Source organism: Salvelinus fontinalis, unplaced genomic scaffold, assembly GCF_029448725.1.
Source record: "Salvelinus fontinalis isolate EN_2023a unplaced genomic scaffold, ASM2944872v1 scaffold_0560, whole genome shotgun sequence".
Taxonomy (NCBI): Eukaryota; Metazoa; Chordata; class Actinopteri; order Salmoniformes; family Salmonidae; genus Salvelinus; species Salvelinus fontinalis.
Window position 1 is genome coordinate 32,399 of NW_026600769.1, and position 20,635 is coordinate 53,033.

The window sequence follows — 20,635 nt, forward strand, 5'->3', positions numbered from 1 at the left end:
GTTGACTTAACTCTAGAATGCCTACTTCAAGTGTTTTAGTACTAGTCTGTAATCTCAGGACACAACCTATGCCTTTCCAGGGTCTTTCCATTTCTTCTGAAAACCGGAACATCCGGTTGTTGCTAGTAGGCATGATGAGATTATTATGGATAAAAACTAGATCATTTATATTTGTCAAAAGGCAGACAAGCATCAGGTCTTATTCTGGTGACATGATGATTGATGGTTGGCTGCCTTTTGACAAATAATAATTATTTATTGGAACGCAGCATCAAGCTCATCACCATCCAATTTCACCACCCTGTGAAAGTTCGTCACAATTTATTTCATTTCTTGTCTAATAAACTACTACTGCTTTCCCGAGTCGTAGTGGGAGGACCACACAACATGTCATCGCTTGACTCCAGTACTTCGATATGATGGTTATTATATCAATATTTGTGCATATGGCGTTTCCACTGCCATTTCCCACACAATTACAGCGTATTTTGTTTTGTAGACATTAGTAGTTTGCCGACAAATTTGCTGTATCCATCAGGCCTTTTCGTGACATTTCTGTTTTTATCTGACATGTACTTTACTCGTATGAAAAGGTTGGATGGAAACCTGGTTTAAGCGGGTAAATTATTTATCCATTGGATGTAAGAAAGGGAACTTGGAGTTTGGAGTTAAGTGTGTGAATGAAATTCTAGCCATGAATGGCATTTCATCACCCACATTATCATCACCACCAGCATTGTCCTCCTCTTCTTTACTCCCCTCATCATTGTCATTTAACTGACATAAATAAGTTCAAAGAGTTTCCAAGAAAATGCATTAAATGTCAGAGGTTTGAGCCTGAAATATTGCAGTATTTCTTTATTGCCCTGTTATAATACGTAGTTAAACGATGGTAATAGCAGATTTATCTATTTTCAGATTAAATGTGTGAAATGTACCTACTACCGCTAGAGGGAGTACATGATACATGATAGAGAGAGACAGCCGGCTCGGACTACAGAGGCAATATCATGACACTTTTCAAATCATTAGCCTGCTGATAGGCCTACTGCTTTCTGCCAGCATCAATTTCTATTGTACAGATACAATCTTCATTATATTTTCACAGTAGTACACATTTTATATTCAGTTAAATCCTCACCAATCACATTGTCACAGCCCGTATATGGGCAGGCCTACTTCAAAATAGTACATAAGAAAAATAACTATTACCCGTTTAATAAACTGAAAGATCATGTATGTGACTTGTCTGTATTTTACAGTTTGGCGATTGACGATATAGCCTACTGTGTGGTGATGGTTTGGTTATGGGCTGACTACGTACCTTTCCAGTGTTGATTGTGTACAACCACATATAATGATTTAGTGGTGAAATCTCTGCCACCTACCAGTCAAGGGTTAAGGAATGAGGCATGTAAACTGATACGAGTGTCTGGCAAGTGCAGTTGCAAAACGTGTTCAGTTTGGACGTGGGAATGTTTGTTAGCATACTTGCCTTTCGAAGAGTGTTTCCGACAAAAGAGGTAGGCAATGTATTGATATTGTGGACAAATGTGTGGTTTGAATTTAAAACATTGCATTGAAACGCGTGTCTGTAAGTCGACAAGGATATTTGTCAATTGTGTGTCTTTCTACTGCGTCAGCCGAAGCGCTAGAGACAGTTCCAGCGCGTAACCAATCTTTTTGCAATTTATTTTCATACGTTTCTTGGAAACTAGCGTATACTGTCTGTAATTTTAACAAGCACGGTACGTTATTCATGACAGCGATTGTATGTTGATGTGCTTTTCGATTTGAGTAGACAGGTATGTCGCTTGGTATTGCACTTCCGGTTACCTGAACAGTAGGTCTAACCGCAGGTGACATGACACTTGTGCGCGAGCTGCTCAGCTCAAGAGAAGAAGCAACCGTATTCGATGCTATGTTTACAAATGTAAAATATTATCACTAGCCTCTATTTAATGTAATAACAATACATTACGTAGTATAGAATTGTATACACGGGAGATCTTTTTAAAGGAAAATCTTTATATTACTTATGATTTCCTTATCCTCCTTTCCAGAATGCTGTAATCAGTCTGATGAATGAGAACACATAGCCACACCGAAGCAGAACCCTGCACCCATTCTAAGATGGAGGAGCTGGCTGTGTTGGACTTATTGGAGTGCCCGCTGTGTTTAGAGCGGTTGGATGTTTCAGCCAAGGTCCTGCCTTGCCAGGATACCTCCTGGAAGCCCAGCCTGCATCAACAGGAGACCTCCAGGCCCGGGGACAAGATTGAGCTCCGCTGCCCAGAGTGTCATACCCTGGTCCAGGCCAGGTCGGTGGAGGAGCTGCCCCCTAACCTCCTGGTTCGGCTCTTGAAGGGGCTCAACCAGGGGTCCATGGGGCCAGGACGGGACAGGAACAAACCGTCTGTCCGATATATGGTATCCTCTGCCAGGGGCAGGGAGGCCCAGCAGCAGAAACAAAAACAACAGAACCCACAGTCTGATCAGCAGCACAGAGAGCGGCAGCATGGAAAGAATGAGGTGAATAGCCTATAGGGGCTGTGTTATTATGGATCCACTGTCCTTTGACGTTATGTGAAACTCATCACTCTATGACTAGTGCAGATTGACAGCACCAACCACTATTCTGTTACTAAACTTTACATTTGGACTGATCTTCAACTAAATGTGTTTTGGTAAAATGTGTTTAAGTGTGCAAAGAGTTGTATGGTTTGTTTAACTTTGTAATCACTGGTTTTTGTTTGACATACATTTTAAAGTGTAAAATAGTGCTCCTACAGTGATTTGATCCATGCTGGTATACAGTAGTGCTCCTACAGGGATTTGATCCATGCTGGTATACAGTAGTGCTCCTACAGGGATTTGATCCATGCTGGTATACAGTAGTGCTCCTACAGTGATTTGATCCATGCTGGTTTACAGTAGTGCTCCTACAGGGATTTGATCCATGCTGGTATACAATAGTGCTCCAACAGTGATTTGATCCATGCTGGTATACAATAGTGCTCCTACAGTGATTTGATCCATGCTGGTATACAGTAGTGCTCCTACAGTGATTTGATCCATGCTGGTATACAGTAGTGCTCCTACAGTGATTTGATCCATGCTGGTATACAGTAGTGCTCCTACAGTGATTTGATCCATGCTGGTATACAGTAGTGCTCCTACAGGGATTTGATCCATGCTGGTATACAATAGTGCTCCAACAGTGATTTGATCCATGCTGGTATACAGTAGTGCTCCTACAGTGATTTGATCCATGCTGGTATACAGTAGTGCTCCTACAGTGATTTGATCCATGCTGGTATACAGTAGTGCTCCTACAGTGATTTGATCCATGCTGGTATACAGTAGTGCTCCTACAGGGATTTGATCCATGCTGGTATACAGTAGTGCTCCTACAGGGATTTGATCCATGCTGGTATACAATAGTGCTCCAACAGTGATTTGATCCATGCTGGTATACAGTAGTGCTCCTACAGTGATTTGATCCATGCTGGTATACAATAGTGCTCCTACAGTGATTTGATCCATGCTGGTATACAGTAGTGCTCCTACAGTGATTTGATCCATGCTGGTATACAGTAGTGCTCCTACAGTGATTTGATCCATGCTGGTATACAGTAGTGCTCCTACAGTGATTTGATCCATGCTGGTATACAATAGTGCTCCTACAGGGATTTGATCCATGCTGGTATACAATAGTGCTCCAACAGTGATTTCATCCATGCTTGTATACAATAGTGCTCCTACAGTGATTTGATCCATGCTGGTATACAGTAGTGCTCCTACAGTGATTTGATCCATGCTGGTATACAGTAGTGCTCCTACAGGGATTTGATCCATGCTGGTATACAGTAGTGCTCCTACAGTGATTTTACAGTGCATTTTGATTTATGTTGTAAAGGGTCCAAATATCTGTATCAGATTCACATATATTATTCATTAATTTGATATATTATCTGGCTTGCTTTCACCCCCCCCCCGATGTGAAATACACTGCATTCAATACACTGCATTCAATGAAAAATGTAGCACTGCAAAATAGTACAATGTATTGCATGACATTATAGTAAGAGGCTCCTATCTGAGCAGTTCAATAGAAATAACAGTCAAGCTAAGTTTACTGATCGGTATCATGACTGTTGAAACGCTTCTTCTTTCACCACTTTGTTGTGGACGCCGCTGGCTTCGTTGGATATCAGAACTGCTGTTCTGAGACTCTCTGTGAAAACACTTCCTGACTCCCGCTCCCAGTTTGTCAGACTAGGCTGAGGCACAAATGGCTCCCTGTATTGTACACTACCTTTGGACCCTGTCCAGGAGGGTGTACGTCAAGCTGCGAAAACAGGAGATTGGCTCATAGGAGCAGGAGCCTTTCAAGACTCCTTACCTACTGTTGACCAGAGCCCTATGCGGTAGTAGTGCACTATGTAGGGAATAGGGTGCCATTTGGGAGGCAGAGTAGATCGAGGTCAGAGACTCAGAGTCCTGTGTTACACCAGAAGGATAAGCAGGTGATTGTCTTGGCAACGAGACACCGTTTACATCTGACATCATGGGAAAGTAGAAGAAGCACAGCATGGAAACAGAGTTAGGGGCTTCTCGCCCCAAACTGTTCAAACACACAATTAGTTTTTATTTCACTACTTTTATGAATAATTCTGTCATTAAAAATGTCCAACAAGACTCTACAGAACATCAGGGCTATTCAGTTACATTACAGTCCTCTATGGTCACACACAGCACTGCTGGTTTCCTTTATTCCTCTGTAGTTAATAGATCAATGAATCTCAATGAATGTCATCGATTAACCAGTGAGTTCAAACACCTCATTGTCCCAGATTCACAACCTTCCAGAAAGAATACATTCAGCTGTCCTCTAGCTAAGAACAAAATAGACCTGTTCTGCATATACCTCCTGGCAAACGTACAGTAACAAACTATTTTCCCATCCTGTGTCCAGTTCATTGCCAGAGCCCTGTACGACCACAGAGAGAACGTCCCAGGAGTGATTGACATGGCGTCTGGTGACATCATCATTCTGAGACAGAAGGTGGATGAGAACTGGTATTATGGAGACACGAACAGCAGTAGTGGGCTGGTCGCTGCTAACATGATACAGATTATTGACCAGCAGCATCAGACTCCACCACAGTGTCAATCCCAAAAACGTTCACAATCCCAGACCCAGACCCAGACCCAGACCCAGCCACAATTCCAGTCTCAGCCTTTAGCCCTCTGCAAAGCCCTGTACGACTTTGACTCCAAAGAGATGGATGTGAATCTGGATGACTGCAAGGACTGTCTCACCTTCCACAAGGTACGTCTCTCTTTTCTCTTTAACTGTATATACTACTACAGGGCCAGGCTTGAATTACTTTGATGTATTGGAGACGCACAGGCTGTTACTCCTGGAGACACACAGGCTGTTACCCCTAGAGACCCACAGGCTGTTACTCCCACAGGCTGTCACATACACATGGTTAGCAGATGTTAAAGCGAGTGTAGCGAAATGCTTGTGCTTATAGTTCCGACCATGCAGTAATATCTAACAAGTAATATAACCTAACAATTCCACAACAACTACCTTATACACACAAGTGTAAAGGGATGAATACGAATATGTACAGAAAAATATATGAATGAGTGATGCCCGAACGGCATAGGAAAGATGCAGTAGATGGTATAGAGTACAGTATATACATATGAGATTGGTAATGTAGGGTATGAAAACATTATATAAAGTGGCATTATTTAAAGTGGCTAGTGATACATTACATCTAGATGGTATAGAGTACAGTATATACGTATGAGATCAAGCATCGCTCCTCCCAGTACTTGACTATTGTGATTTAATCTACATGGATACAATAGCCTCTGGTTTAAAACCTTTAGATTCAGTCTATCACTCAGCCTTGTGTTTTATCACTAGAGACAATTTTTGTACACATCATTGCCTTTTATATAGTTCTGTTGGCTGGGAGTCTCTGACTACCAGAAGGGCCCAACATTGGCTGCTATTTGTTAATAGAAAGCAGTTATCCAGGAACTCCCATACTACCTCCTAACTTCTTTATTGGAAATCCAGACACCATCAGACTCTCAAGACTGGCTGGTTCTAGAGCCGGGGTCTCCAACCTCTTCTAGCATGACGCGAGCTACTGTTTCTGATAATTGTTTTATAGAGATATCAAATAGGCCCATTCTTCTCTTCTCCTCTACCCTGCCATTCTTCCCCGGGTCCTTCGTGTACAAGAGAAAGTAGTGCACTGTGTTTTCTGTCAAATGTAAAAAAAAATATATATATATATATATTTTAAATAATGGTTAACAACCCTAAGGCCCCATAAAAATATCTTTCTTATTTTTTAACTCTCAATATTACAATTATTCCCAGAGAAACAACGAAAATGGATGAGTCCATTTTGATGTTTGGGAAAAAAACACATTTGAGATTTTTTGTGTGTAATTGCCCTTTAAATTTGCATTTAGGAAGAGAGGAATGTTTTGGTCAAGCGATGTTTCTGTTAGGCCCACTACTACAGCACATGCCATGGCAGAGTTTGCAAAACAATCGCCACCCAATTCATACAAATAATCTTGAAATCTTTCTGTCAGGAAAGCCTACATTGCAGTTAACATTTAATTGAGAAGGTTATTGGGGAACGTCTTTATGTCTACCCACTAGACGGTAATCATTAGCCTACTAGCATCGCTAACTGGCTACATACGGAGGGATAGACAAACGGGCACACCTAAAGACAGACAGAGACAATGTTGAAATTATTAGGCAGATATTGTGTTAGGTTTGGCTTTCTAAACCAGTGGGTGGGATGTCATTGTGGCTTTGACTGGATAGTAGCCAGTACTTTACAGTATGTTTATGACAGTTAAAGAGGAACTTTGACTGGATAGTAGCCAGTACTTTACAGTATGTTTAAAGATGGAGCAAATGAAAACAATGCATGTACTTTCTGAATTGTTTGGGGAGCTGCTCATAGTTGGGCTGCAAGCTACTGGTAGCTCACGATCTACCTGTTGGAGAACCCTGATCTAGAGGTTTATCGGGTTTCCACAGAGTCTGGGAAGATCGCGTTTAGTTATTGTGCACCTAGCGTATGGATTGACCTGCAGGCCACTTTGAGGCGTAACTCTCTGGTCTGGAGCGGTCAGTTTGAGGTCTTTCTCTCTGGTCTGGAAGGGTCAGTTTGAGGTGTAACTCTGGTCAGGAAGTGTCAGTTTGAGGTGTAACTCTCTGTTCTGGAAGGGTCAGTTTGAGGTGTAATTCTCTGGTCTGGAGGGGTCAGTTTGAGGTGTAACTCTGGTCTGGAGGGGTCAGTTTGAGGTGTAACTCTGGTCTGGAGGGGTCAGTTTGAGGTGTAACTCTCTGGTCTGGAGGGGTCAGTTAGAGGTGTAACTCTCTGGTCTGGAGGGGTCAGTTTGAGGTGTAACTCTGGTCTGGAGGGGTCAGTTTGAGGTGTAACTCTGGTCTGGAGGGGTCAGTTTGAGGTGTAACTCTGGTCTGGAGGGGTCAGTTTGAGATGTAACTCTGGTCTGGAGGGGTCAGTTTGAGGTGTAACTCTGGTCAGGAAGGGTCAGTTTGAGGTGTAACTCTCTGGTCAGGAGGGGTCAGTTTGAGGTGTAACTCTGGTCTGGAGGGGTCAGTTTGAGGTGTAACTCTCTGGTCTGGAGGGGTCAGTTTGAGGTGTAACTCTCTGGTCTGGAGGGGTCAGTTTGAGGTGTAACTCTGGTCTGGAGGGGTCAGTTTGAGGTGTAACTCTCTGGTCAGGAGGGGTCAGTTTGAGGTGTAACTCTCTGGTCTGGAGGGGTCAGTTTGAGGTGTAATTCTCTGGTCTGGAAGGGTCAGTTTGAGGTGTAACTCTGGTCAGGAAGGGTCAGTTTGAGGTGTAACTCTCTGGTCTGGAGGGGTCAGTTTGAGGTGTAACTCTAGTCTGGAAGGGTCAGTTTGAGGTGTAACTCTGGTCAGGAGGGGTCAGTTTGAGGTGTAACTCTCTGGTCTGGAGGGGTCAGTTTGAGGTGTAACTCTGGTCTGGAGGGGTCAGTTTGAGGTGTAACTCTGGTCTGGAGGGGTCAGTTTGAGGTGTAACTCTCTGGTCTGGAGGGGTCAGTTTGAGGTGTAACTCTCTGGTCTGGAGGGGTCAGTTTGAGGTGTAACTCTGGTCTGGAGGGGTCAGTTTGAGATGTAACTCTGGTCTGGAGGGGTCAGTTTGAGGTGTAACTCTGGTCAGGAAGGGTCAGTTTGAGGTGTAACTCTCTGGTCTGGAGGGGTCAGTTTGAGGTGTAACTCTGGTCTGGAGGGGTCAGTTTGAGGTGTAACTCTCTGGTCTGGAGGGGTCAGTTTGAGGTGTAACTCTCTGGTCTGGAGGGGTCAGTTTGAGGTGTAACTCTGGTCTGGAGGGGTCAGTTTGAGGTGTAACTCTCTGGTCTGGAGGGGTCAGTTTGAGGTGTAACTCTCTGGTCTGGAGGGGTCAGTTTGAGGTGTAATTCTCTGGTCTGGAAGGGTCAGTTTGAGGTGTAACTCTGGTCAGGAAGGGTCAGTTTGAGGTGTAACTCTCTGGTCTGGAGGGGTCAGTTTGAGGTGTAACTCTCTGGTCAGGAGGGGTCAGTTTGAGGTGTAACTCTCTGGTCAGGAGGGGTCAGTTTGAGGTGTAACTCTCTGGTCAGGAGGGGTCAGTTTGAGGTGTAACTCTCTGGTCAGGAGGGGTCAGTTTGAGGTGTAACTCTCTGGTCAGGAGGGGTCAGTTTGAGGTGTAACTCTGGTCTGGAGGGGTCAGTTTGAGGTGTAACTCTAGTCTGGAAGGGTCAGTTTGAGGTGTAACTCTGGTCAGGAGGGGTCAGTTTGAGGTGTAACTCTAGTCTGGAAGTGTCAGTTTGAGGTGTAACTCTGGTCAGGAGGGGTCAGTTTGAGGTGTAACTCTCTGGTCTGGAGGGGTCAGTTTGAGGTGTAACTCTGGTCTGGAGGGGTCAGTTTGAGGTGTAACTCTGGTCTGGAGGGGTCAGTTTGAGGTGTAACTCTGGTCTGGAGGGGTCAGTTTGAGGTGTAACTCTCTGGTCTGGAGGGGTCAGTTTGAGGTGTAACTCTCTGGTCTGGAGGGGTCAGTTTGAGGTGTAACTCTGGTCTGGAGGGGTCAGTTTGAGGTGTAACTCTCTGGTCTGGAGGGGTCAGTTTGAGGTGTAACTCTGGTCTGGAGGGGTGAGTTTGAGGTGTAACTCTGGTCAGGAAGGGTCAGTTTGAGGTGTAACTCTGGTCTGGAGGGGTGAGTTTGAGGTGTAACTCTGGTCAGGAAGGGTCAGTTTGAGGTGTAACTCTCTGGTCTGGAGGGGTCAGTTTGAGGTGGAACTCTGGTCTGGAGGGGTCAGTTTGAGGTGTAACTCTGGTCAGGAAGGGTCAGTTTGAGGTGGAACTCTAGTCTGGAAGGGTCAGTTTGAGGTGTAACTCTCTGGTCTGGAGGGGTCAGTTTGAGGTGTAACTCTGGTCTGGAGGGGTGAGTTTGAGGTGTAACTCTGGTCAGGAAGGGTCAGTTTGAGGTGTAACTCTCTGGCTTGGAAGGGTCAGTTTGAGGTGTAACTCTGGTCAGGAAGGGTCAGTTTGAGGTGTAACTCTGGTCAGGAAGGGTCAGTTTGAGGTGGAACTCTAGTCTGGAAGGGTCAGTTTGAGGTGTAACTCTGGTCTGGAGGGGTCAGTTTGAGGTGTAACTCTCTGGTCAGGAAGGGTCAGTTTGAGGTGTAACTCTCTGGTCTGGAAGGGTCAGTTTGAGGTGTAACTCTGGTCAGGAAGGGTCAGTTTGAGGTGGAACTCTAGTCTGGAAGGGTCAGTTTGAGGTGTAACTCTGGTCTGGAGGGGTCAGTTTGAGGTGTAACTCTCTGGTCAGGAAGGGTCAGTTTGAGGTGTAACTCTGGTCTGGAGGGGTCAGTTTGAGGTGTAACTCTGGTCAGGAAGGGTCAGTTTGAGGTGTAACTCTGGTCAGGAAGGGTCAGTTTGAGGTGTAACTCTCTGGCTTGGAAGGGTCAGTTGCGGACTTTGAGGAGAAATGTTGTAAAGGAGTTTGATTGATTTGACTGTTGTTTTGATTGATGTGTAATTTTGTCTGTGGCTTTTGAATTTGATTTGTTGCCATGTGTAATTGTATAGTGTTGCATTGAGGCTGATCATGTAGATGTATTGAGGCTGATCATGTAGATGTATTGAGGCTGATCATGTAGATGTATTGAGGCTGATCATGTAGATGTATTGAGGCTGATCATGTAGATGTATTGAGGCTGATCATGTAGATGTATTGAGGCTGATCATGTAGATGTATTGAGGCTGATCATGTAGATGTATTGAGGCTGATCATGTAGATGTATTGAGGCTGATCATGTAGATGTATTGAGGCTGATCATGTAGATGTATTGAGGCTGATCATGTAGATGTATTGAGGCTGATCATGTAGATGTATTGAGGCTGATCATGTAGATGTATTGTTCCCAGGGGTCCCTTGTAAATGAGTCCCTGGTCTCAAGTGGTTTCCCCTGGTTTAAATAAAGCTAAAAAGAAATATAGGACTACACCTGCTTTTTAAAGGGAACTAATCATCCAGACCGTGATTCATGTAGTCAGATGTGTTCGTACTGGCCATGCACACCCTGTGGGTCACCACATTGAGAGGCCTGTCCTGACAGAGTAGTCTCTAGCATGTGAATACTTTACTTTCTTTCTCAGAGAGTGTGTCGTTCTTATTTAAATTAGGTGTGGGGGGATCTCTTTGATTTGACCAGTTGATTATTAGTTAACAGATCATTGTGTATAAACCCACCATACCCTGGTGTTCTGTACACATCATAAGCCTGTAGTTAGTAGATTCATGAAATAACATACATCAACACTTCTACTTCAAAATTACTTATTTCAGATCTCAAATTTTCTTTCTGCACTTCTTTTAAAGGCTCTGAGAGAAACAATATAAACATATAAACCCACTAGCTCTTTATGTCTGTCTCTATCTTTCTCCCTCTCGCTCTCTTTCTTTCTTTCTTTCTTTCTTTCTTTCTTTCTTTCTTTCTGGCTCCCAGAGACCTCTGATGCAGTGTTTCTTACCGTGAAGGAGGGAGGATTAGAGAGGAAGGACTTATATAAGGGTCTTAGTACGCTCTCATTCACACTCTGCATTAAGGAACACATTCTAGCAATGCTTCTTTGGAAAGCAGATGGTTATAAAGAATTTTGAAAACAAATCCTATTTTGATCAACTCCCATATCTACTGAGTGAAATACCACAGTGTGCCATCACAGCAGCAAGATGTGTGACCTGTTGCCACAAGTAAACGGCAAGCGGTGAAGAACAAACACCATTGTAAATACAACCCATATTTATGTTTATTTATTTTCCCTTTTGTACTTTTTGCACATCATTACGACACTGTATATAGACATAATATGACATTTAAAATATCTTCATTCTTTTGGAACTTCTGTGAGGGTAATATTTACTGATATTATACTGATAATACTGATAATATTTACTCACATTTGTTTATCTATTTCACTTGCTTTGGCAATGTTAACATATACAGTTGAAGTCGGAAGTTTACATACACCTTAGCCAAATATATTTAAACTCAGTATTTCACAATTCCTGACATTTAATCCTAGTAAAAATTCCCTGTCTTAGGTCAGTTAGGATCACCACTTTTTTTTAAGAATGTGAAATGTCAGAATAGTAGTAGAGAGAATGATTTATTTCAGCTTTTAATTCTTTCATCACATTCCCAGTGGGTCAGAAGTTTACATACACTCAATTAGTATTTGGTAGCATTGCCTTCAAATTGTTTAACTTGGGTCAAACGTTTTGGGTAGCCTTCCACAAGCTTCCCACAATAAGTTGGGTAAATTTTGGCCCATTCCTCCTGACAGAGCTGGTGTGAGTCAGGTTTGTAGGCCTCCTTGCTCGCACACGCTTTTTCAGTTCTGCCCACACATTTTCTATAGGATTGAGGTCAGGGCTTTGTGATGGCCACTCCAATACCTTGACTTTGTTGTCCTTAAGCCATTTTGCCACAACTTTGGAAGTATGCTTGGGGTCATTGTCGATTTGGAAGACCGATTTACGACCAAGTTTTAACTTCCTGACTGATGTCTTGATGTTGCTTCAATATATCCACATAATTTTCCTGCCTCATGATGCCATCTATTTTGTGAAGTGCACCAGTCCCTCCTGCAGCAAAGCACCCCCACAACATGATGCTGCCACCCCCGTGCTTTTGCAAACCGTAGTCTGGCTTTTTGATGGGGGTTTTGGAGCAGTGGCTTCTTCCTTGTTGAGCGGCCATTTAGGTTATGTCGATATAGGACTCGTTTTACTGTGGATATAGATACTTTTGTACCTGTTTCCTCCAGCATCTTCACAAGGTCCTTTGCTGTTGTTCTGGGATTGATTTGCACTTTTCGCACCAAAGTACTTTCATCTTTAGTAGACAGAACGTGTCTTCTTCCTGAGCGGTATGACGGCTGCGTGGTCCCATGGTGTTTATACTTGCGTACTATTGTTTGTACAGATGAGCGTGGTACCCTCAGGCGTTTGGAAATTGCTCCCAAGGATGAACCAGACTTGTGGAGGTCTACAATTTTTGTAGTAGAGACACTGAGTTTGAGGGTAGGCCTTGAAATACATCCACAGGTACACCTCCAATTGACTCAAATTATGTCAATTTGCCTATCAGAAACTTCTAAAGCCATGACATCATTTTCTGGAATTTTCCAAGCTGTTTCAAGGCACAGTAAACTTAGTGTATGTAAACTTCTGACCCACTGGAATTGTGATACAGTGAATTAAAAGTGAAATAATCTGTCTGTAAACAATTGTTGGAAAACTGACTTGTGTCATGCACAAAGTTGATGCCCTAACCAACTTGCCAAAACTATAGTTTGTTAAAAATACATTTGTGGAGTGGTTGAAAAACGAGTTTTATTGACTCCAACCTAAGTGTATGTAAACTTCTGACTTCAACTGCATTTCCCATGCCAATAAAGCCCCTTGAATTGAATTTAATTAAATTGAGAGAGGCGCTGTTCAGAGAGAGAAGGGCTGTACTTAGAGAGGGACAGGAGAGAGAGAGGGAGAGAGAGAGAGAGACTGTACGTAGAGGGGAACAGGATAGAGCGAGAGAGAGAGGGGCTGTACGTAGAGGGGAACAGGAGAGAGAGAAAGGGGCTGTACGTAGAGGGGAACAGGAGAGAGAGAGAGAGGGGCTGTACGTAGAGAGGGACAGGAGAGCCCTACAGACATAGTGGATGCCAGATTGTGTTAAATGGAGGAGGGATTGAGTGGGGAGCTCCTCTGAGTGGTTCCTTCTGCAGGCGTAGCACTCTCTCTGTTCTAAACACGTTACATGTGCTGCCTCTTACTCACCCAGTCTCTCTCTCCCTCTCTCCCTCGCTCCCTCTCTCCCTCTCCCTCTCTCTCTCCCTCTCTCTCTCTCTCTCTCTCCCTCTCCCCCTCTCCCTCTTTCTCTCTCTCTCCCTCTCTCCCTCTCACCCTCACTCTAATCCTGCATTCCAGGGAGACGTCCTCACGGTCATCAGACGAGCAGATGAAAACTGGATTGAAGGAAAGCTGGGAGACAAAGTTGGCATTTTTCCTCTCCATTTCACGGAGGTTAGTCCTCTTTATTCCATCTATCCATCTATCGTATAGTGAGAATACCATACTGTTAGATATGATCAACGTTGTGATACCTCCCCTCTTAGGACCCTATGTATTGGTATCTTGTAATAGAGGTTGATACTGGCTCAGTGCTCTGTGCTGAGGCAGTACTTTGATTCCTCTGAAATCTCTCTTCTTTGATTCATACCTAAATGTCAGGCCTCCTGCCTTCTGAATTGCAGTGTACTGAGGCGAATAGAGCTAATCCTACTCTCCCTGCTGAGTCTGGCCCAAATCCCTATAAAGTGCACTACTTTTGCCCAGGGCCCTCTTCTCTTTCCTCATTTCCTATCTGCCACTCTCTTTTCTATTTTTACCCTTTCCACTCTTCTGTCTCCTCCTCTCCTGTCTACCACACTTCTGTCTTCTCCTCTCCTGTCTACCACTCTTCTGTCTTCTCCTTTCCTGTCTACCACACTTCTGTCTTCTCCTCTCCTGTCTACCACTCTTCTGTCTCCTCCTCTCCTGTCTACCACTCTTCTGTCTTCTCCTCTCCTGTCTACCACTCTTCTGTCTTCTCCTCTCCTCTCCTCTCCTCTCTGACCTTCAACCCTTCTGTCTTCTTCTCTCCTGTCTACCACTCTTCTGTCTCCTCCTCTCCTGTCTACCACTCTTCTGTCTTCTCCTCTCCTGTCTACCACTCTTCTGTCTTCTCCTCTCTGACCTTCCACTCTTCTGTCTTCTCCTCTCTGACCTTCCACTCTTCTGTCTTCTCCTCTCTGACCTTCCACTCTTCTGTCTCCTCCTATCCTGTCTACCACTCTTCTGTCTTCTCCTCTCCTCTCTGACCTTCCACTCTTCTGTCTTCTCCTCTCCTCTCTGACCTTCCGCTCTTCTGTCTTCTCCTCTCTGACCTTCCGCTCTTCTGTCTTCTCCTCTCTGACCTTCCACTCTTCCGTCTCCTCCTATCCTGTCTACCACTCTTCTGTCTTCTCCTCTCCTGTCTACCACTCTTCTGTCTTCTCCTCTCTGACCTTCCACTCTTCTGTCTTCTCCTCTCTGACCTTCCACTCTCCTGTCTTCTCCTCTCTGACCTTCCACTCTTCTGTCTTCTCCTCTCCTGTCTACCACTCTTCTGTCTTCTCCTCTCCTCTCTGACCTTCCACTCTTGTCTTCTCCTCTCCTGTCTACCACTCTTCTGTCTTCTCCTCTCCTGTCTACCACTATTCTGTCTCCTCCTCTCCTGTCTACCACTCTTCTGTCTTCTCCTCTCTGACCTTCCACTCTTCTGTCTTCTCCTCTCTAACCTTCCACTCTTCTGTCTTCTCCTCTCTGACCTTCCACTCTTCTGTCTTCTCCTCTCCTGTCTACCACTCTTCTGTCTCCTCCTCTCCTGTCTTCTCCTCTCTGACCTTCCACTCTTCTGTCTCCTCCTATCCTGTCTACCACTCTTCTGTCTTCTCCTCTCCTCTCTGACCTTCCACTCTTCTGTCTTCTCCTCTCTGACCTTCCAATCTTCTGTCTTCTCCTCTCCTGTCTACCACTCTTCTGTCTTCTCCTCTCCTCTCTGACCTTCCACTCTTGTCTTCTCCTCTCCTGTCTACCACTCTTCTGTCTCCTCCTCTCCTGTCTACCACTCTTCTGTCTTCTCCTCTCTGACCTTCCACTCTTCTGTCTTCTCCTCTCTGACCTTCCACTCTTCTGTCTTCTCCTCTCTAACCTTCCACTCTTCTGTCTTCTCCTCTCTGACCTTCCACTCTTCTGTCTTCTCCTCTCCTGTCTACCACTCTTCTGTCTTCTCCTCTCATGTCTACCACTCTTCTGTCTTCTCCTCTCCTGTCTACCACTCTTCTGTCTTCTCCTCTCCTGTCTACCACTCTTCTGTCTTCTCCTCTCCTGTCTACCACTCTTGTCTTCTCCTCTCCTGTCTACCACTCTTCTGTCTCCTCCTCTCCTGTCTACCACTCTTCTGTCTCCTCCTCTCCTGTCTACCACTCTTCTGTCTCCTCCTCTCCTGTCTACCACTCTTCTGTCTCCTCCTCTCCTGTCTACCACTCTTCTGTCTCCTCCTCTCCTGTCTACCACTCTTCTGTCTCCTCCTCTCCTGTCTACCACTCTTCTGTCTCCTCCTCTCCTGTCTACCACTCTTCTGTCTCCTCCTCTCCTGTCTACCACTCTTCTGTCTTCTCCTCTCCTGTCTACCACTCTTCTGTCTTCTCCTCTCCTGTCTACCACTCTTCTGTCTTCTCCTCTCCTCTCTGACCTTCCACTCTTCTGTCTTCTCCTCTCCTCTCTGACCTTCCACTCTTCTGTCTTCTCCTCTCCTCTCTGACCTTCCACTCTTCTGTCTTCTCCTCTCCTCTCTGACCTTCCACTCTTCTGTCTTCTCCTCTCCTGTCTACCACTCTTCTGTCTCCTCCTCTCCTGTCTACCACTCTTCTGTCTCCTCCTCTCCTGTCTACCACTCTTCTGTCTCCTCCTCTCCTGTCTACCACTCTTCTGTCTCCTCCTCTCCTGTCTACCACTCTTCTGTCTCCTCCTCTCCTGTCTACCACTCTTCTGTCTCCTCCTCTCCTGTCTACCACTCTTCTGTCTCCTCCTCTCCTGTCTACCACTCTTCTGTCTCCTCCTCGCCTGTCTACCACTCTTCTGTCTCCTCCTCTCCTGTCTACCACTCTTCTGTCTCCTCCTCTCCTGTCTACCACTCTTCTGTCTCCACCTCTCCTGTCTACCACTCTTCTGTCTCCTCCTCTCCTGTCTACCACTTCTGTCTCCTCCTCTCCTGTCTACCACTCTTCTTTCTCCTCCTCTCCTGTCTACCACTCTTCTGTCTCCTCCTCTCCTGTATACCACTCTTCTGTCTCCTCCTCTCCTGTCTACCACTCTTCTGTCTCCTCCTCTCCTGTCTACCACTCTTCTGTCTCCTCCTCTCCTGTCTACCACTCTTCTGTCTCCTCCTCTCCTGTCTACCACTCTTCTGTCTCCTCCTCTCCTGTCTACCACTCTTCTGTCTCCTCCTCTCCTGTCTACCACTCTTCTGTCTCCTCCTCTCCTGTCTACCACTCTTCTGTCTCCTCCTCTCCTGTCTACCACTCTTCTGTCTCCTCCTCTCCTGTCTACCACTCTTCTGTCTTCTCCTCTCCTGTCTACCACTCTTCTGTCTTCTCCTCTCTGACCTTCCACTCTTCTGTCTTCTCCTCTCCTGTCTACCACTCTTCTGTCTTCTCCTCTCCTGTCTACCACTCTTCTGTCTTCTCCTCTCCTGTCTACCACTCTTCTGTCTTCTCCTCTCCTGTCTACCACTCTTCTGTCTTCTCCTCTCCTGTCTACCACTCTTCTGTCTTCTCCTCTCCTCTCTGACCTTCCACTCTTCTGTCTTCTCCTCTCCTGTCTACCACTCTTCTGTCTCCTCCTCTCCTGTCTACCACTCTTCTGTCTCCTCCTCTCCTGTCTACCACTCTTCTGTCTCCTCCTCTCCTGTCTACCACTCTTCTGTCTCCTCCTCTCCTGTCTACCACTCTTCTGTCTCCTCCTCTCCTGTCTACCACTCTTCTGTCTCCTCCTCTCCTGTCTACCACTCTTCTGTCTCCTCCTCTCCTGTCTACCACTCTTCTGTCTCCTCCTCTCCTGTCTACCACTCTTCTGTCTCCTCCTCTCCTGTCTACCACTCTTCTGTCTCCTCCTCTCCTGTCTACCACTCTTCTGTCTCCTCCTCTCCTGTCTACCACTCTTCTGTCTCCTCCTCTCCTGTCTACCACTCTTCTGTCTCCTCCTCTCCTGTCTACCACTCTTCTGTCTCCTCCTCTCCTGTCTACCACTCTTCTGTCTTCTCCTCTCCTGTCTACCACTCTTCTGTCTTCTCCTCTCCTGTCTACCACTCCTCTGTCTTCTCCTCTCCTGTCTACCACTCTTCTGTCTTCTCCTCTCCTGTCTACCACTCTTCTGTCTTCTCCTCTCCTGTCTACCACTCTTCTGTCTTCTCCTCTCCTGTCTACCACTCTTCTGTCTTCTCCTCTCCTGTCTACCACTCTTCTGTCTTCTCCTCTCCTGTCTACCACTCTTCTGTCTTCTCCTCTCCTGTCTACCACTCTTCTGTCTTCTCCTCTCCTGTCTACCACTCTTCTGTCTTCTCCTCTCCTGTCTACCACTCTTCTGTCTTCTCCTCTCCTGTCTACCACTCTTCTGTCTCCTCCTCTCCTGTCTACCACTCTTCTGTCTCCTCCTCTCCTGTCTACCACTCTTGTCTTCTCCTCTCCTGTCTACCACTCTTCTGTCTCCTCCTCTCCTGTCTACCACTCTTCTGTCTTCTCCTCTCTGACCTTCCACTCTTCTGTCTTCTCCTCTCTAACCTTCCACTCTTCTGTCTTCTCCTCTCTGACCTTCCACTCTTCTGTCTTCTCCTCTCCTGTCTACCACTCTTCTGTCTCCTCCTCTCCTGTCTTCTCCTCTCTGACCTTCCACTCTTCTGTCTCCTCCTATCCTGTCTACCACTCTTCTGTCTTCTCCTCTCCTCTCTGACCTTCCCCTCTTCTGTCTTCTCCTCTCTGACCTTCCACTCTTCTGTCTTCTCCTCTCCTGTCTACCACTCTTCTGTCTTCTCCTCTCCTCTCTGACCTTCCACTCTTGTCTTCTCCTCTCCTGTCTACCACTCTTCTGTCTTCTCCTCTCTGACCTTCCACTCTTCTGTCTTCTCCTCTCTGACCTTCCACTCTTCTGTCTTCTCCTCTCTGACCTTCTACTCTTCTGTCTTCTCCTCTCTGACCTTCCACTCTTCTGTCTTCTCCTCTCCTGTCTACCACTCTTCTGTCTTCTCCTCTCATGTCTACCACTCTTCTGTCTTCTCCTCTCCTGTCTACCACTCTTCTGTCTCCTCCTCGCCTGTCTACCACTCTTCTGTCTCCTCCTCTCCTGTCTACCACTCTTCTGTCTCCTCCTCTCCTGTCTACCACTCTTCTGTCTCCTCCTCTCCTGTCTACCACTCTTCTGTCTCCTCCTCTCCTGTCTACCACTCTTCTGTCTTCTCCTCTCTGACCTTCCACTCTTCTGTCTTCTCCTCTCTGACCTTCCACTCTTCTGTCTTCTCCTCTCTGACCTTCCACTCTTCTGTCTTCTCCTCTCTGACCTTCCACTCTTCTGTCTTCTCCTCTCTGACCTTCCACTCTTCTGTCTTCTCCTCTCCTGTCTACCACTCTTCTGTCTTCTCCTCTCCTGTCTACCACTCTTCTGTCTTCTCCTCTCCTGTCTACCACTCTTGTCTTCTCCTCTCCTGTCTACCACTCTTCTGTCTCCTCCTCTCCTGTCTACCACTCTTCTGTCTCCTCCTCTCCTGTCTACCACTCTTCTGTCTCCTCCTCTCCTGTCTACCACTCTTCTGTCTCCTCCTCTCCTGTCTACCACTCTTCTGTCTCCTCCTCTCCTGTCTACCACTCTTCTGTCTCCTCCTCTCCTGTCTACCACTCTTCTGTCTCCTCCTCTCCTGTCTACCACTCTTCTGTCTCCTCCTCTCCTGTCTACCACTCTTCTGTCTCCTCCTCTCCTGTCTACCACTCTTCTGTCTCCTCCTCTCCTGTCTACCACTCTTCTGTCTCCTCCTCTCCTGTCTACCACTCTTCTGTCTCCTCCTCTCCTGTCTACCACTCTTCTGTCTCCTCCTCTCCTGTCTACCACTCTTCTGTCTCCTCCTCTCCTGTCTACCACTCTTCTGTCTCCTCCTCTCCTGTCTACCACTCTTCTGTCTCCTCCTCTCCTGTCTACCACTCTTCTGTCTCCTCCTCTCCTGTCTACCACTCTTCTGTCTCCTCCTCTCCTGTCTACCACTCTTCTGTCTCCTCCTCTCCTGTCTACCACTCTTCTGTCTCCTCCTCTCCTGTCTACCACTCTTCTGTCTTCTCCTCTCCTGTCTACCACTCTTCTGTCTTCTCCTCTCCTGTCTACCACTCCTCTGTCTTCTCCTCTCCTGTCTACCACTCTTCTGTCTTCTCCTCTCCTGTCTACCACTCTTCTGTCTTCTCCTCTCCTGTCTACCACTCTTCTGTCTTCTCCTCTCCTGTCTACCACTCTTCTGTCTTCTCCTCTCCTGTCTACCACTCTTCTGTCTTCTCCTCTCCTGTCTACCACTCTTCTGTCTTCTCCTCTCCTGTCTACCACTCTTCTGTCTTCTCCTCTCCTGTCTACCACTCTTCTGTCTTCTCCTCTCCTGTCTACCACTCTTCTGTCTTCTCCTCTCCTGTCTACCACTCTTCTGTCTCCTCCTCTCCTGTCTACCACTCTTCTGTCTCCTCCTCTCCTGTCTACCACTCTTGTCTTCTCCTCTCCTGTCTACCACTCTTCTGTCTCCTCCTCTCCTGTCTACCACTCTTCTGTCTTCTCCTCTCTGACCTTCCACTCTTCTGTCTTCTCCTCTCTAACCTTCCACTCTTCTGTCTTCTCCTCTCTGACCTTCCACTCTTCTGTCTTCTCCTCTCCTGTCTACCACTCTTCTGTCTCCTCCTCTCCTGTCTTCTCCTCTCTGACCTTCCACTCTTCTGTCTCCTCCTATCCTGTCTACCACTCTTCTGTCTTCTCCTCTCCTCTCTGACCTTCCACTCTTCTGTCTTCTCCTCTCTGACCTTCCACTCTTCTGTCTTCTCCTCTCCTGTCTACCACTCTTCTGTCTTCTCCTCTCCTCTCTGACCTTCCACTCTTGTCTTCTCCTCTCCTGTCTACCACTCTTCTGTCTTCTCCTCTCTGACCTTCCACTCTTCTGTCTTCTCCTCTCTGACCTTCCACTCTTCTGTCTTCTCCTCTCTGACCTTCTACTCTTCTGTCTTCTCCTCTCTGACCTTCCACTCTTCTGTCTTCTCCTCTCCTGTCTACCACTCTTCTGTCTTCTCCTCTCATGTCTACCACTCTTCTGTCTTCTCCTCTCCTGTCTACCACTCTTCTGTCTCCTCCTCGCCTGTCTACCACTCTTCTGTCTCCTCCTCTCCTGTCTACCA

At 46.2% G+C, this 20,635-nt stretch overlaps 1 protein-coding gene across 1 annotated transcript in view; it reads left to right on the top strand.

Moving 5' to 3' along the window:
- The first annotated feature begins 1,312 nt into the window (after window positions 1–1,312).
- The window catches only part of LOC129846471 (E3 ubiquitin-protein ligase SH3RF2-like), a 52,821-nt gene continuing 33,498 nt past the window's right edge, over window positions 1,313–20,635 (top strand). The window contains exons 1-4 of the mRNA XM_055914416.1: window positions 1,313–1,523; window positions 2,064–2,532; window positions 4,979–5,335; window positions 13,575–13,670. Of these exons, the coding sequence (XP_055770391.1) occupies window positions 2,086–2,532; window positions 4,979–5,335; window positions 13,575–13,670 (900 nt within the window). The 5' untranslated portion in view covers window positions 1,313–1,523; window positions 2,064–2,085. The remainder of the gene's footprint in view (window positions 1,524–2,063; window positions 2,533–4,978; window positions 5,336–13,574; window positions 13,671–20,635) is intronic.